The sequence below is a fragment of the Felis catus genome, chromosome C1, assembly GCF_018350175.1.
Source record: "Felis catus isolate Fca126 chromosome C1, F.catus_Fca126_mat1.0, whole genome shotgun sequence".
NCBI lineage: Eukaryota > Metazoa > Chordata > Mammalia > Carnivora > Felidae > Felis > Felis catus.
This window is the reverse complement of record NC_058375.1, coordinates 95,034,479-95,051,849: the sequence shown is the minus strand read 5'-3', so window position 1 is coordinate 95,051,849 and position 17,371 is coordinate 95,034,479. Positions and strand designations below refer to the sequence as shown.

General features: G+C 39.7%; 1 protein-coding gene across 1 annotated transcript; it reads right to left on the bottom strand.

Moving 5' to 3' along the window:
• Nucleotides 1-2,238: 2,238 nt before the first annotated feature.
• On the bottom strand, nt 2,239-17,352 carry ATP5PB (ATP synthase peripheral stalk-membrane subunit b). The gene is made up of 7 exons (XM_011285065.3): nt 17,202-17,352; nt 16,887-16,923; nt 12,811-12,956; nt 10,506-10,669; nt 9,588-9,713; nt 4,160-4,339; nt 2,239-2,888 (listed from the first exon to the last, which is right to left on the bottom strand). Exons 1-7 carry the CDS (start codon nt 17,239-17,241, stop codon nt 2,811-2,813), a joined length of 771 nt encoding a protein of 256 aa, XP_011283367.1. The 5' UTR covers nt 17,242-17,352; the 3' UTR covers nt 2,239-2,810.
• Nucleotides 17,353-17,371: the final 19 nt, after the last annotated feature.

The window sequence follows — 17,371 nt, the reverse complement described above, 5'->3', positions numbered from 1 at the left end:
TGTAGACAGTATGACGGAGGGTGAGTAGCGTTCTGGAAATTATTCCATGAAGGTCCATTTCCTCACTGCCTTTCAGTCCTTTACCACCGCTGTGATCTTCTGTCCCCACCATTCAACCAAAACTACTCTAGACAGGGCCACCAGAGACTTCCAAGTGATGAACTCTGATGGGCGTGAAGTCCTCTTAATCTCCCTGAAAAAGTGGCTCTTCTGACAGAACTCGCCACCGTTCTGATTTTATTCTATTGTCTCCTGGTTTTCCTCCAGTAAGTGGCTATTCTTCCTTTGGCAGAATCCTCCTTATCTACCATTTCTCAAACACCGATGTTCTCTCATGGCTCTACGCTGAGCCTTATTCTTCCCTGAATCACAGTTTATCCTGTATTCCAAACCACAGTGAGAATATCTCCCTTTCACTTCTCTTTCAAGCAAGAAAGCTGTGACTCACGTTTTTCCCTTCTTCCATATTCTCTACACTCAATCCCACTGTTACCTTTAGTGTTTCTCAATTCCTTTCCGTCCACACTGCCAAGGCCTTAAAAGTCTTCAATGTCTTTTCGCTAGAACGTTCCAGCAGCCGAACTAGCTTTGCCTCTCCAAACTGTCCTCTACTGTTGATAGTGACTTTTCTGAAATGAAAGTTAGCATTCCTCTGTTTAAAACCTTTCACTGGCTTCCCTCTCCTCGGAACAAAATCCCACTTCTAAGCACAGCATTAAGAACTCTAATATAACTCCTATTCATAGTTCAAATTCTTCAGTTTTAAGAATGCTGCTCTGTTACATTAGCTTCTCTACAATCATGAATGCTGCTCCTTCCTTCTGGACTTGAATCCCTCACTCTTCTGGCCAACTTCCTCTTTCAAATGCCAGCTCAGCCTTTCTTTTCTGACTTGTCACCTTTCTGCTGTCTCCATGTTTTTTTGTTTTTAATTTTTTAAAAACGTTTGTTTTTGAGACAGAGAGAGACAGAGCATGAATGGGGGAGGGTGAGAGAGAGGGAGACACAGAATCTGAAGCAGGCTCCAGGCTCTGAGCTGTCAGCACAGAGCCCAACGCGGGGCTTGAACTTGCAGTGTGAGATCATGACCTGAACCGAAGTCGGATGCTTAACTGACTGAGCCACCCAGGCGCCCCATGCTGTCTCCATGTTTTATTGGGGGTTCATTGAACTTCCTGGGATTAGAGTTTTTGCTTTCTTTATTCAGGGTAACATTTATTAACAGGATAGTTATTGTGGTGGTTCTTAATGTGTCAAGTGGGTTAGGCTGAACTACTTTCCAGAATTCTCTTCCCTGAATGTTTTGCTTAGAGTGCGCCATTTGATTCTTGAGCAATTTCAGAGGGCAGGTGTGAAGCAGCAACTGTCCAGTGGGTCGTACATGTTGCTGATCGGTGGCTCAGCAGCTGCAGCTGGGCCTTCCCCACCTTTCCCGCATCACCCTTCAGCTTTTCTCACCTTTGGACAAGGTATGTGTGAAAAAGGACCCGGGCTTTTTGAGGAAATCATACCATCAAAGTCAGAGGTAATAAAAACGGACAAGGGTTTCAGTCTGTGCTTGCGATTTCTACTTGTTCCTGTGTCTCCCACTTTACATCCACCTTGCCACTGCCCGCTCTGTGGACTTCAAGCTCCTGCATCAGAAACCAAGGTAAAAAAAGACTTTCAGAGACCAGCTTAACCAGCTCCCACAACAGCAGTCAAATTCCTTACAAACATATATCCTAGTTCTGCTTCTCTGAACGCTGATAGTTATATACAAGAAAAACGATGAGGCTAGTGAGACTATCTAAAATGGTACTTGTCATTATATTCTCAAAGTACCTGTGCTAAAGGCTCTATTGTTCACATATTCTTACTGCCTTTCCAAAGATTTTTTAACTTTTTGATAGGGGATTTTCTCTCTGTATTATCAGTACAGGATGGTGCTTAGCACCAACTAGGTTCTTATAAATCCTTTGCTAAATGAGTAATTTGAAACACCTCTGTTGACCCTAGCAAAATCTCTTTAAGTAACAATAAGGGTATCAATCTAATTTATATAGTAAGTGAATATATTATCCATCAATAAATACTGAACTGATATCTATTGTTTCATAAATTAAAATCCTAAGAAGTCAATGAAAATAGCAATTATCCATATGGTACATATTTTCAAATATTTCCTATTATGTAAGCTGTCCTGTGTACAAGGACATCCTTATACAAGTATGGGAGAATTAAAAGCAGACAAACCTATAGAAGGGAAGATTTTTTAAATTTATTTGCTGGATTCTTTAGAATAGTTTTATGACACATTGGGTCCATATTTTCTGTAGACATATTACTAAAATAACAAAGTCAATAATGTGACTTGATACACAAGATTTCCTTTTGTTGGCCAGGAATAGCTTACACTAAATTATCAGTTCAATGACATGTTTGATTTTTACCCATATGACAAATGTTGAAATATTTTAGAACATTACACAACTTGAAAAACCTAGTCTCAACTGTCACTTTAATGCAAGATGGTAGAATTAATTACAAATTTAAACTCTAACTTGGTAATCTTTAGTCAGGCAACAAATTTTATTAAAAGCAAACTGCTTATTCAAAAGTGATCATGGAACAACTCAAAATACAGAGCAAGAAGGATGAAAAACATCTCACTGGCCAACAGACTGTTTTCATTCTCATGTGAAATTCAAACTTCACTTTTGGGAAAGGTTAAGTGTAACTTCAGTAGACAGCAATACAGAAAGACTATGCCACATCGATGAGTCTCCTTGGTCAACTGCTTCTAGCTGTCTCCACAGAGATAGATGCATTTACAAAACTGGCTGTGCTTGAGCCTTCTTTGCAAGGAGCTTCAGGTCTGCAATGCACTTGGCAATTGTCTCCTTCTCCTGTGATAAAGAAAGAGCAATCTGTTTAGACATCTCCAAATCACGGAAGGGTATAAACATTGTAATTCTAAAGGATACCTCCTACAAGATCTTGAGGCTCCTACAGAATCTCAAGATGGATTACTGGCTTGATATGATAGACTAGGAATTCTTTATGTGACATAGGGGAGATACAATTTATTTAAAGCAAATCCCAGAAACTAGTTAAAATCCCCTGGCTCACAGCTTTTATGAGTGAAACCTACATAGAATTTGAAGCCAGACATTCCTGTAACCACGTGTCACCGATGTTACACAGCTAACAGTTGCTTGAAAACTACCAACCTAACATTAGTAACACAGAAATGTTAAAAATGAGAATAATTTTGTCTCTTTTCTGTATTTTTTGTTTTCCCCGTTTCTTAAATAAACGTGTTACTTTTACACAAGACAATTTATTGAGAAAAAAATTATTAAATGTTGATAGACCCTGTTTTTCTAGTCCTTGAGTATTATACAGAAAATGACTAGAAATGCCTACATATACTATATATTTGGGAAAGAAGAAATCAAGTAAAAAAAAAAAAAAAGAATTTAGGTAAATAATAAAAACATTTCTTTTCCATTCATGACCAGTGATTTAAGTGGCAAGGAAGAGGAAATGGAGTAGAGATCATGGAATGAGGAAATGGAAGGGACTCAGAAATAGCTCTATTCAGTCTGCTGTACAGAAAAATGAAATCTGTTGGTTAATGTTTCCCAAATGATGGATCCTGAATACAAGTCTGCCACAAGCCGTGCCAACTACCTCCCGCTGTCTCTGATACTGAGAGATTCTCTGATACCAAGTTCTGAGTGAAGAGGAAAGCCACCAAGGCAGGTGGGCAGCGTCCTCCAAGTTACCACTACCCAGAGAAACACAACAGGGCGACCCCATCATCTTGGAGCCTAAAGACTCCCCACCAGCGGGGCGCCTAGGTGGCTCAGTGGATTAAGCGTCTGACTTCGGCTCAGGTCATGATCTCACGGCCCGTGAGTTCAAGCCCTGCGTCGGGCTCTGTGCTGACAGTGCAGAGCCTGGAGCCTGTTTCAGATTCTGTGTCTGTCTCCCTCTCTCTCTCTCTCTGACCCTCCCCCACTCATGCTCTGTCTCTGTCTCCAAAATAAATAAACGTTAAAAAAAAAAAAAAAAAAAAAAAAAAAAGACTCCCCACCAGCAATTCCTAGCCTAACAGCGCATCAGCAGAGGCTCGTCAGAAATACAGCTCCAGAAGTTTCAGAACATCATGTACCTGCTGTGCAGAGATGCTCTGCACCACATGCTTCTCCACCCAGTTTATCATGTGCTCTTGTTCCTTTCGACGCATCATGTTCTGCACAGAGATGTGATAGTCCAGGCGATTCTTTACCTCCTTGTATACTCTATGCAGCCGTTCCCGGTAAGTAAGTTCCAGTGCCATAGCAATGTTATTCTGAGACAAAATTAAGAATTGATGAAAACTTTATGCATAGTTGAAGGATCATTTCCACTCTGCGGATTCTGCCAGTCAGAACACCCCACCACTTTCTTGTACTTTACACAAAATTATTTTATTTGAGTAAGAGACACATGCGATAAAAAATTCTAATAGCATATTTACAGTAAAAGTATGTTTGAAAGTATATACAGTAAGTTTCCTCCAGTCCCCCCACAGGCCACCATCTTCCTGTATTTCCTCCCAGAAACATTCAATAAACAAAATACAGGTAAAGGCAGGCACACGCACGCACACACACCCACACATCCCTTTTACTAATTATGACACGTAGATCCACCTCAATTTTAAGTTACATTGAATTCTACCATACTGGTGGTTCCATAATGCAGTTTAATTAACTAAGTTCTATTAACAGATTAGACTGCTTCCCGTTTTTTTCTACTACAAATATTGCTGCATCTGCTGCGTATGTCTGCACTTGTGTGTCAGTCTCTATTGTAATAATAACATCTGTTGAGTACCTACTATGTTCTAAACACTGTGTGTCAATTCAATGAAGTCTTATCATCACACCATGGGACAGTTACTATTACTATATCCATTTTATGGTAAACAAACTGAGGCAGAAGCTAAGGAACTTGTCCAAGGTTACAGAGCTAATAAACTGTGAAGCCAAGATCTGAATACAAGGAGCCAGGCTCTAAAGCCCATGCTCTTAAACTGATCAACACTGTCAAATTCCATATAAACTTGTACTACTTCATTCTCCTACTGGCAACACAAACCCTGACCAATGATGTTTAGAAAACCTTTTACCTCATGCTATTCTCATAAGCAGAAAAAATGAACTTTGTCATTATCTAAGGAGAAAATTTACATATTTAGGAACCATTTACATGTACTCACTTATCAATGGTCCATGTCCTATGCCTAGTTTTCTACTGGGATATTGGTCTCCCCTAAGGTAACTACCCTTTTGTGTCACATGGAACACACACAGTCTTCCCAGTTGGTCATTTAACTTTGTTTATGCTAATTTGTACGTGTAAAATTTTTATGAGATCAATTGAACAAGTTTTCCTCTTATAATTTCTGGAGTTTTGCAGTTTTTCTATTTTTATTCTCTTTCAAGTTTTTATTTAAATTCCAATAAATATGCAGCATATTAGTTTCAGGTGTACAATACAGGGATTCAACATTTCCGCACATTATCCGGTGCTCATCACAAGTGCCCTCCTTAATCCCCATCACCTATTTCACCCAACCCCCTGCCCCCTCCTCTCCAGTAACCACCAGTTTGTTTTCTACAGTTAAGTGTCTGTTTCTTGGTTTGTCTCTCTCTTGCTCTTTCCCCCCTTTGCTCCTTTGTTTTCTTAAATCCCACAAGTGAAATCATATAGGCTGTCTTTCTCTGACTTATTTCACTTAGCATACTACTATCAACTCTATCCACGTCGTTGCAAATGGCAAGATTGCATTCTTTTTTTATGGCCGAATAGTATTCCATTGTGTACATATACATCTTTTTTATCCATGGATTTTTTTTAAACTGAGGTATAATTTAATTTTTATAAACTGAAGTGTAATTTCAAGTATATAACATAAATTCAGTATTTTGCATTCATTGTGAAATGGTCACCGGAGTAAGTGTAGTTAACATCTGTCACCACACAGAAGATCCTGATTTTGTTATCTTTATTAGAAAGGCTTTGCCAACTCCAAAGGAATTGTATTTTTTTTCACGTTCTCTTTTTCCACTTTTATGGTTTCATTCCTCAGAAAGACCTTTAATTCATTTGAAATTTATTTTAGTAGAAAGCAAAAAGTAGGAAGCCAAACTCATGTCTACACAGGGGCCCAATTCTCTCCCCTCTATGATGAAACTGGCATGTCTAAATTGCCTTAGCGTTTAGACCTTCTCTTCCGTGGCACCACCCTGACCTTCCTTTCATGCAATGCACATACTACGTATAGTTTCTTATAATCTTATAATGGGTTTTCATATTTGGCAGGATAGGTTCTCACTACTTCTCTTTTCCAAAATATTCCTGGGTATTCTGCTTCTATTAATAATCAATTTGTCCAAGCCCCAACATCCCCTACCCTCAGGCTATCAGTATTTTCCTTATAAGAATGTGTTAAATTTAGAGATTAAAGCAGGGAGAGTGTATCTCTTTATAATATTGAGTCTTCCAATCTAAGAACAAGGTTCTTAGAACCTTAAACCACATGAGCATTTTCTATTTTTTGAAGTAAAAAGTTTGTACTTTTATAGCGAGGTGTACTCGATGCATCGCTTCCTAGATGGTTTATCTTCTTCCACTGTATTTTCTAACTGACTGCTATTTGTATACGGAGGGCACTGATTTCGTTTCTTAGTAACGTTGCACCCGAACAGCTGACTGAATTTGATCATTAAAATTTTTTAACATTTATTTATTTATTTTGAGAGAAAGAGAGAGCACACGCACAAGCAGGGGAGGGGCAGAGAGGAGAGACAGAATCCCAAGCAGGCTCCACACCATCAGCGCAGAGCCCGATGTAGGAGTCGAACTCACAAACTGTAAGATCGTGACCTGAGTCAAGATCAAAAAGTAGGATGCTTAACTGACTATGCCACCCAGGCGCCCCGAATTTCGTTATTAAGTTATGTTGATTCTCTTAGGTTTTCTAGGTATATAATTAGGTAAGCTTTAAATTATGATAACTGCCTCTGCTAAATTACAGATCTTTTATTCCTTTCTCTTCTCTAATACCACCTACTACCTCTAGATTAAGATCAAATCAACAACAGTGACAGGGACATTGTTATCTTTTAGTCTGTAGTGTGAATCCTTGCAGATCTGCCTGTTACACAGAGACATTAATCTCAAGTAGGCCCTTAATACCTCTAAGTACATTTCTTTAGTCCATTCATCTTCCTGGCCTTCTTTCTCCTAATCTCTGGTACCTCCTTGACTACTTTCACTCTCAGCAAATGACCTTCATCCTGCTTCACTGAGAAAAGGGGAGCAGTAAGAGAACTTCCACAAACTTCTACCACCACATAACCTAGTACACCTGAATCCATACTCGTGTACTTGCCTTCCTCTCTGTAACTGCGGCCGAACCGTGGATGCAGCCCATCCCCCTGCACGCTATGTCCCAAGCCCTCTGGCCTACTGAAGGACATCACTCCAGCAAACCTCTCTTCCCTTTTCTTGCATCAGTTTTTCTCTCTCTCCTAAATTCTATCAGACACTAACATGTAATCATATTTTCCATCTTTTAAAAATCTCGATTCCTACATCCTCCCCTCCTAGCTGCTAATTTCTCTGCTCACTATTACAGTAAAACTCCTTGACATTTTTGACAGTTGTCCTTACTGACTCCACTTTCTTCTTTCCACTTTTTCTTCAACCTACTCCAATCACTTTACTAAAATAGCCCTTACCAAGGTTACCAAGAACCTCCATGTCGCTAAATGTACAGCAAATTCTTAGGCCCTTTATTTCCTCACCATAACTAGGATGACTACAGATTGACACTGTCCTTGTTTTCACCTGTTTTGTTTTTGTTTTTTTCTTTTCATCATGTTCTAGTCTTGTAATTTTAAGTACCATCTGTCAGCTCATGACCTCCCCAATCTCCAGCCTAGAATCCTCCCCATAAATTCCAGACTCCTACATCCAATGGTCTGTACCTAACAACTGTACTTGGCTAACTTGTAGGCATTTCAAACCAGTGCTACAAGACTGAAGGCTATTTGCCAACAAAGCAATCAGAGTGACACTTCAACAAAAGTGGGATTGTATTACTCCTCTACTTAAAAGCTTCAATGACTTTCTCATTCAGAGGACAAAGTCCATAGAGAAGCCTAAAAACTTTACCTGATCCAGCCCCTGACCACTATCTACTTTGCTACGTTTTCTCCTCCTCACTCATGCCTCTTCAGCTACACTGGTGTCCTCACTCTTCCTGGACTACACCAAACAAGTTTCCAGGTGTAGGCCCTTGTGATTTTTCTTCCCTCTGCTGCAACGCTATTTTCCCGGAAGTCCACATAGCTTGTACCATCACTTCTTCAGGTCTCTGTTCAAGTATCACATTAGAGATCTTTCTAGACTGCCTGATAAAAATAACTCCCCCCTTGTAAATCTCTTTTCCTCTAATTAGTTCCTTTTAACTCTATTCCTTTCCTAGTTAATTGTTCTACATCTCACTTATTACCAGTTGGCATTCCCATCTGCTCAATTATTGTTTTTCTATCATTCTCTCAACCCCTGGCTAGAAAGCAGACTCCCATGAAGGCAGACTTTCTTTTATTCCCAACACTTGCCTTGACGATCAGGAGCTATTAAGTATTTCATAAACAGAAAATTAGTGACTACCTATTTGAGTCTTATGAAAAAGCTGTATCTTCAAAAGTCAGATTTTATTTCATTCTCTGGTTGAAATCTAAATTATGTACAGAAAGGTTTTAAAGTTTTCTGAGGTTTTTAAACATTTACGTGTTTGAGAATCCTTATGAATCAGTTTTTAAAAACATAGATTCTGCTTCCAGTCTTTGACTGGGTCCAAAAACCTGCACCAAAGACAACTGACATATGTGGAGACCGCACTAAGAAATACTGGCCTACATCCTTAATATTTTAGATACTTGTATCTCATTTTTCATTTCATACATGCTTCTGTAACATAAAATATCAATATAAGGCCATGTCACTGTAAATATCAGGCATAAAGCACTGGGCTCAGAGGAGATAACAATATGATTGTTAAAGCAAAAATACTTGAACGTGTTCCAAAAATGTTCCAGAAACTAAGTAGTTTAGCATCTAATGATGCCTTGACCGTAGTAAAAAGTTCCACTGTTTTCTGAATTTGCTTTGTAAACTGGAATATCAGGTATCAGATTTCCTCACAGCAAGCATATATGAAACACAGAGCACGTACTTTGCCTATGGCCTTAGAGAGCGAATACCATTTTTTAGTCAGCCATAATTTAATAACTACTTTCCTTCTGTGTGGATCCAAAATATGTTCTTTTATAACTTTTAATTTTAGAGTAGTAATTCTAATTATTTATCCATTTGACAGATATTGAATATCTAAATAGCTGTAATTGCCAACCCCCACCAAAATCTCTTTTCTTAATAAAATATGTTCAACATATTCAACCATTCCTCATAAGAGATTCTAATTTTTGTTTTAAATGCACATAAACGAGTAACCATTCTCCTTAGGAGGTTCTGAAACCTACCCTCTGGACATCAAAAAGGTAATGGCGCTTTTGAACCAGTGCTTGCTGTGACTTTTCCATATCAATTGCATCCTGGATCTGCTTGATGGAAGCCTGTTTCACCTCTTCTAGTTGGGCAATTTTTTGCTGCAATTATAATTTTACAACAAAGATCAATGAAAGCATAAAGGATAACAAGAATAACTTCATTTCATGCTTCTTCAAAGTTATATTCTTCGTTTGTGAAAACACCCACAAAGAGACATACAGACACAGGAAAAAAATGCACAAATTCTTAAAAATAATTGCCCACAATAGTTACACAACATCCTGTTGAATGAAAAAAACTGGAAAAACTGGAGAAAGTTTGGTAGATTTAAAAAAATTTATCTCAAATTAGTAACTAGCATTAACACAATTTTCCTCATTATAATTAAATTCACTTCTTGTTAATTAACATTAACATCAGAAACATCACTTGATGGCATTGATGCTTTCAATTTTTTTTAATGTTTATTTATTTTTTAAAAAAAAAAATTTTTTTTTTCAACGTTTATTTATTTTTGGGACAGAGAGAGACAGAGCATGAACGGGGGAGGGGCAGAGAGAGAGGGAGACACAGAATCGGAAACAGGCTCCAGGCTCTGAGCCATCAGCCCAGAGCCCGACGCGGGGCTCGAACTCACGGACCGCGAGATCGTGACCTGGCTGAAGTCGGACGCTTAACCGACTGCGCCACCCAGGCGCCCCAATGTTTATTTATTTTTGAGAGAGAGAAAGAGAGAGCAAGCACAGAGCCTGACGCAGGGTTTGAAGTCATGAACTGTGAGAACATGACCTGAGCCAAAGTTGGATGCTTAACCGACTGAGCCACCCAGGCGCCCAGCATTGATGCTTTCAGCACAATCTAAATTGAGAAATCAGGTTTATGATTCTTACCTCATTGAGTTTATCAGCAAATTCTCCAACAGAGGCACCATATTTTTTAATTATATAGATAAGCAATCCTATTGTTGATACGGCAGTAAAGGTCTCTGCAGTGATCACATATATTTCTTTGGACAGAAAATATAAGATAAGCCCAGTTCCAAGCACATAGGGTCCTAAAAGAAAGAAAAGTTATTTTATGATGGATATACTGTATCTGAAAGGGAAGACAAAAACCTCTGCATTTTATTAGTTGAAGGTATTATATAACGATTTAAGATAACTGGATTTAAAGATGACCCTGCCCTGAGGAGCCATATGGTAGAGTTGAAAGAATAAGGATGTGGACTCCAGGAAATCTGACTCTATAACACGTAAGAAATATTAATAATCTCTGAATTTAGTTTCCTCATCTGTAAAATGGGAATGGTACCTTCTTCACAGGGTGGATGAAACTGAGAAATAATGTATGTAAAGTGCCTAGCACAACTGCTTAACAAACCTAAACGTCAGGTTACTTCCAGAAGTAATTTGTGCGGCAAAATATACTATTTCTTTATATTGAATAGGAAACAGACACTGGAAATAAGCAAAAAGAACCCAATATAAAAGCTGTATGAATTAAATAAATCGCAGGATTCTCAATTCTTACAGCACCTAATTGCAATGCTACAAACATAGCTATCTTTTTCTTTAACCAGGACATGAGTTCTGAAAGGACACAAAAGCATGATGTATGTCTCTTTAGGATCTTCTGCTATGCCTCAAAACATGCAAGACAAGGACAAAGCCGGCTTTAGGGCAGCATTTTACAGTTTTTCTGAGCAACACTAGTACCAAAGAATGTTAGGATGTATTATGAAAATAAAAGGGTTATAGTCTAAAATGTATTTTATCCATTTTCCTGAAAAAACTTTCAACAGTTCCTTTTTTAAAAAATATTTGCCTCCAATATATAAATTTTATTTTTTTTAAGTTTATTTATTTTGAGAGAGAGTGTGCATGCATGCCCACGTGGGACAGAAAGAGGGAGAGAGAATCCCAAGCAGGCTCTTCACTGTCAGCAGGGAGCTCCTAGAAACAGTGAGATCATAACCTCAGCAGAAATCAAGAGTTAGACGCTTAACTGACTGAAGCACTCAGATGCCACTCCAGTATACAAACTTTAAATCTGACTGTGAATCAGAAATTTTATTTTATCTAATGTTTTTCTTATTTTTGAGAGCGCACAAGTGGGGGAGGGGCAGAGAGAAGGGGACAGAGGATCTTAAGCGGGCTCTGCGCTGACAGCAGTGAGCCCAATGTTCGGCTTAAACTCATGAACTATGAGATCATGAAATGAGCTGAAGCTGGATGCTCAACCAACTGAGCTACCCAGGTGCCCTGAGTGCAAATCAAAAGTTTTAAGTATGAATTTGCGAAAAAGCCTATTCATATGTAATGTTTTTTATCACCTATGGGGATCTGAGGACCCTAATGTTTCTTGCAAATTCAGGTACAGAAATGCTATTTTAGGCCACCCCCTGGAGGGTTAAAACAAAACAAACAAAAAAACCCAAAAAACTTTGGTTTCCTATGTTCCACAGTCACACCAGTAGTTGTAGCAAGAAAGGCACTGCAGAAAAGTAAAAAAGTAAAAGTAAACACTGAATTGGAGATCCTGGGTGTAAGTCCAACTCAGTCACTAAAGACAGAATAAATGTCAGCAAATTATTTGCTAGTTCTTCTGTGAAATAAAAAGTTCTTACAGGACTGTTGTTAAGGATTAAATAACGTAAGTGAAAGAATACTGCATTACAAAAATGTAAGATCTCAGAATAGTTTATGCCTTTTTAAAAGGGAAAAACCTAATATGGCCCAATTTCTGTTTTAATTCTTATATATACAAGTTAATAATCTCTATGATCTTACCTAGCTTTATTTCAATCCATAGTTCTTCCACTAACTGACAATACCTTATACAACTACTCGTTTCTTTACTGTCTGTCCTGTAACAGAACACGTGTTCCATGATGGCAGGCACCTTAGTTTGCCCCTGTATGCCTAGAAGAATGCCCTGCATAGGGCAGCCATTTAATAAATGTGGTGTATCAACAAATGGCACAACGCTATAAAATCAAGTTAATATCCCTAACACATTTACTCCAAAGACAAGTTAGAGCAACCAAATCAAAAGTGTTACATTGAATCACTTCCACAATTTACTTTTGACTTCATTTTTGGGGTATATATGGAAGAGGTAAGAGGCCACTATAATCCTAGGTACACATAAACCATACCATGTAAACATACTACCAAACACTGGGCAAATGCTTACCTGTTACGCCAGTTTTGGGATAAAGGAACTGGAAGAACTCCTCGGGGATCAGCCCAAAACGAACTTTTCCTCCATATTCAGGAAGAGGTGGTACAGGGGCAAGGCTTGGTTGCCCTGTGTGAAAGATCCTTGTTGCCTGCAATACCCTTCGGGTAGCAATTATACAAATTTAAAGCCTGTTCTTTAAAAAGAACACAATGTACGCACAATTAGTAGAAACAATGAATGGGGATGAGGACAGAGGCGGTTTCCCACTGTCATAATGGAAAGGGAACAGACCAGGAACAGGAAAGGGAGGGTTCAATAATTAGCTGTGTGACAAAGGTGAATGACTAAAACATTTGTTTTATTTTTTAAAATGTTTGTTTATTTTTGAGAGAGAGAGCATGCAAGTGGGGTAGGGGCAGAGAGAGAGAGAGACAGAGGCTCTGAAGTGGGCTCTGTGCTGACAGCAGTGAGCCTGACATACGGCTCCAACTGATGAACCACGAGATCATGACCCGAGCCAAAGTTAAGATGTTTAACTGACTGAGGCACCCAGGTACCCTGACTGGAAGTTTTATGTAACTATCCACCCAAACCAGAAGCCCTTCTGTAGGTCTTAAAGGTCATCTGTCTAGCACTTTGTATGTCTATTACTGGAACTGAAAACATAACATAGACCCTGCAGCCAGATTATCTGGGTTTAAATCCTAGATGTGCCACTAGACTTTGAGCAAGATTAAGCTTCTGTAATCAGATTTCTCTCCGTAAAGTGGGAATAAAGAACATGCTTTTATAGGGTTGCTGTGAGGATTTTATGTAAAGTCTTAGAATGGTGCTAAGCATACGGTAAAGTTCTACGTAAGCGATTAGCTATTACAGTACAGGTCCACTGTGTTGAGAGCACCTTGATGGCAAGGACTTTGGCCCTTCTGAATATGCTCTGCGATGGTGTGCTAACTAATCATGGTGTGAAACAGGCCTTTTCAGTGTCGGACAGATTAAGTTGGTCTTTAAGCTGAACTGCTGTGTACAAACTCGAGACCTCTATCCATTAGTTCTAATGTTATTTTTCTATGTAACACACATAATACTCGTGCATCTGGGTTAAACATCTTCAGTTCTCTCACAATCCTAACTGTCCCCCACAAGGAGCTGTTTGGTTTTATTTACTAAAAGGAGGTATACAGAACTGAACATAATACTCTAAATACAGCTTGATCAATTCATTCATTCTCCAAATATACACGGAAGACCTGCAAATGCCATTATTGGGCTTGAATCACTGTACTATTACCATGGGTTTGTAAACTATGCTCATATTCCAATAGCTCAAGGTTGCATTTTTAGAAGTTACAGTATATTGGTATTTCATTAAAATTCTGATGAAATAAAATCCTCTAGTCTTTTTATATATGCTGTCAGCTCCGTCTCCTTCAAATTCCCAACATGTTTTTGTCCCCCAGCCCCTGCTCTGCCTCTATCCCTCTGCAATGTAGGCGTTTATACTATTTCATTGATGTTGGTTTGCTGCTTGTCTTTTGAATATTTCTCCTCTCAATGTCTTGGCTAGCCCACCAACTTTTGAAATCTGAGAATCATGCTCAAGATTCTTTCATTTAAATGAGGGTTTCTCAACCTCACCACTACTGACTTTCTGGACTATTGTCAATTTTTTTGTTGCTGTGGAAGGCTGTTCTGTGCACTGTAGAGTGATTAGCAGTACCCCCAAGGCCTTTATACACAAGATGCCAATTAGCATCCCCTCTCCCACCCAGTGGTGACAACCAAAAATGTCTTCAGACATTGCCAAAATGTCCCCTGGAGAGCAATACTACTCCAGGACGAGAACCAGATTTAAATCAGTGGTTTAAAGCTTGAACTATAGAAGTTGCTTCAACAAGTTCTTGAACTATTTAAACTTGCTTGTTTAAACTATAAAACTTGCTTCAGACCAACTCAAATTCTCTCCCCAACTGCCTTAGTTCAAGCCCTCATTATCTCTGGCCTAAACCAGTTAACAATCCCAAACCTGGTCTCCCTGCTTCTCGACAAATATACCTCTTAAACTTAGCTCCTCCCCGCTACTGCCAATGTTTTTAAAATGCAAATTTGACTTTAAAACTCTTCAATAGGCTCTCCTGCCTACAGAAAACAAACTCCTTAATATAGCATACACGATTCAGCACCTGTCAGATTTTACATCATCTTCCTTCATTCTCCTACCCTCTAGCCATATGGAACTACTCAGAGCTCTCAAAAACAAACAAAAAAACCAAAAACATGCCTCATGCTGCTCCTTCTGCCTGGTATGTCTTTCACTAAACGGCTGCCAAGCCCAAGCAGCCTTCACAACATTTCAAGCATATCCTTTATAAAGACCTCCCCAATCTCACATTCAGTCATCCTTATGTCAGGTGTTGGCAGTACAGCAATGAGCAGACAAGGTCCCAGCCTTCACATTCTAGTGGGGTTGTGGAACGTATGAGTGTATAGGTCCACATACAATTTCAGGCACTGAAAGTCTATGAAGAAAAATGGGGTGGGGTAAGGTAAGGAGCTAGGGAGCAATGCAGTGCAAAAGGCTTTTTTGGTAGGAGGTCAGACGACACATGAGTCAATGACCTGGGGAAAAGAGAGAACAAGTCCAAAGACCCAAGGCAACAGTAAGCTTGGCAATTTTCAAAGGAACAGCGAGAAGGCCAGCACGGCTGGAGAGTGTGCTAAAAAGAGAATATAAAGAGATAAATCAAGAGGGAGGATGAGATCAATTCATGTTGGATCTTCTGCGTTATGGTAACTCTGAATTTTATTTCAGTGGGATGGGGAGCTCTGGAGGGTTTTGTTGGGACTGGGAGGAGGGGTGGGGGTCATGTAATCCTTAAGGCTACTGTGAGAACAGGTTGTAACAGGACAAGAACGGAGATGCAACAAGACTAGTTAAGAGACTACTGAAATAGACCAGGTGAAAGTTGACAGTGGTTCATACTTCAGTAGCAGTGGTAGTGAAAAAAACAAGAGTCCAGATAAAATCTGGAGGAACGGCCTTGTTGAATGAATTAAATATGGAATGTGGAAGGAGAAATCAAGGATGTTCCCTATATCTTATATACAGTTATTTTATTTATGACTTCTATTACAATTACTTGTTAACTTGTCTGTATGGAATCTTTTTTTTTTTCTGATAAGCTAGAAGCAATTACAGCCTCACTTTATTGCACACACAAAAATGACAGATGGATTAAAGCCATTTTTTCAAGGCACAAATAGCTATCAAATCTGGCAAGATTTAGGACTAAGTCGGGAAGCAAAAAGAAATTCCAAAGAAAACTGACATGTTTTATGAAACATGAGTGACAGACGGTAACACTAATCACATACTATGTATCAAGCACTGTTCTTAGAGTTTCACAGGAACCAAGTCTCTTAGTTCTCATAACCCACAATGTACTATTATCTCCATTTTGCAGATGAGGAAATTGCAGTCACACAGCATTACAAGTGGAGGAACCAGGTGTATCACGTTCTAGCTTTAGAGTCTTTGCTCTAAACCATTACTCTCTACCACTGCCTTCTCTAGAAGACTGAGCTCCACAAAACCAAGTTAGTTAGCCTTCCTCATTTTTCTATCTTTGGTTATGTAGGTAGGAAGACATTTACTGAACGAATGATTTCTCTGACTCTTAAGATTTGGTAGTAAAAGTTGGAATCTGGGAGAGACTGAAAACAACATTCTTCTTCTTCAAAAACAGAACTCGTTTTTGGGTATGCAATCTATCAACTCCGATTCCGGCTGTGGACTGTGGCAGCTACCTCTAGCTGAAGGTCAGAAGGGAAAGGGGCGGGGCTTAGAAGACACCAAACACCAGTTTCCAGCTTAGTTACAACACATCGCTTAGCCTGTTAATCTTTGCCGTGAGATAACACAATGTTCCAGGCGGTTAGAACAACACAAATGTTTGAATGAGGCTTTAAGCTTTTCAAAATTACCTAAAGAGGGTAACTTCAGGCCTAAAGCTAAAAGGGGGTTACAGAGAAATGAAACGAGGTGATAAAACAAGGACGAAGGGCAGTATTACACCTCTCCTACTTACCCTGGACCGAGGAAGGCTGCGTTCTTCAGACGGGGGGCTACACAGAAACAAGGCGCAGGTCAGCAAGGTCAAGGTGAAATCTCGTCTGCCCCTCCCTCGGTCCCCGCGAGGCCTGCCCACTAAGACCATTGACTCCTCTTTCCTGTCCCCCGGGACTCCCACGCTTCCCTTACGAGAGACGTAATTCATTCTCACTCAGGCCCAAGTCTTGCTGCGCCTTTCTACACCCCATTTCCTCCCACCCCTCCCATGGAATCCTAGACGCATTCCTTTGCAATCATCCTGATAGCCCGGACTAGGGTCTAGACGGCTCACCCGCTGCAGCGGCCGCAGAAAGCACCACCCGGGACAGCATAGTCAGCGACGGTCCACGCAGCACTCTCCGCGTCCTAGTGACCCGGGCAAGAGACACTGTCAGGGGCGGGAGCAAGATGGTCGCTCACAAGTCTCGCGAGAACACAACGTTGCGTCCTCTGGCCATTAAC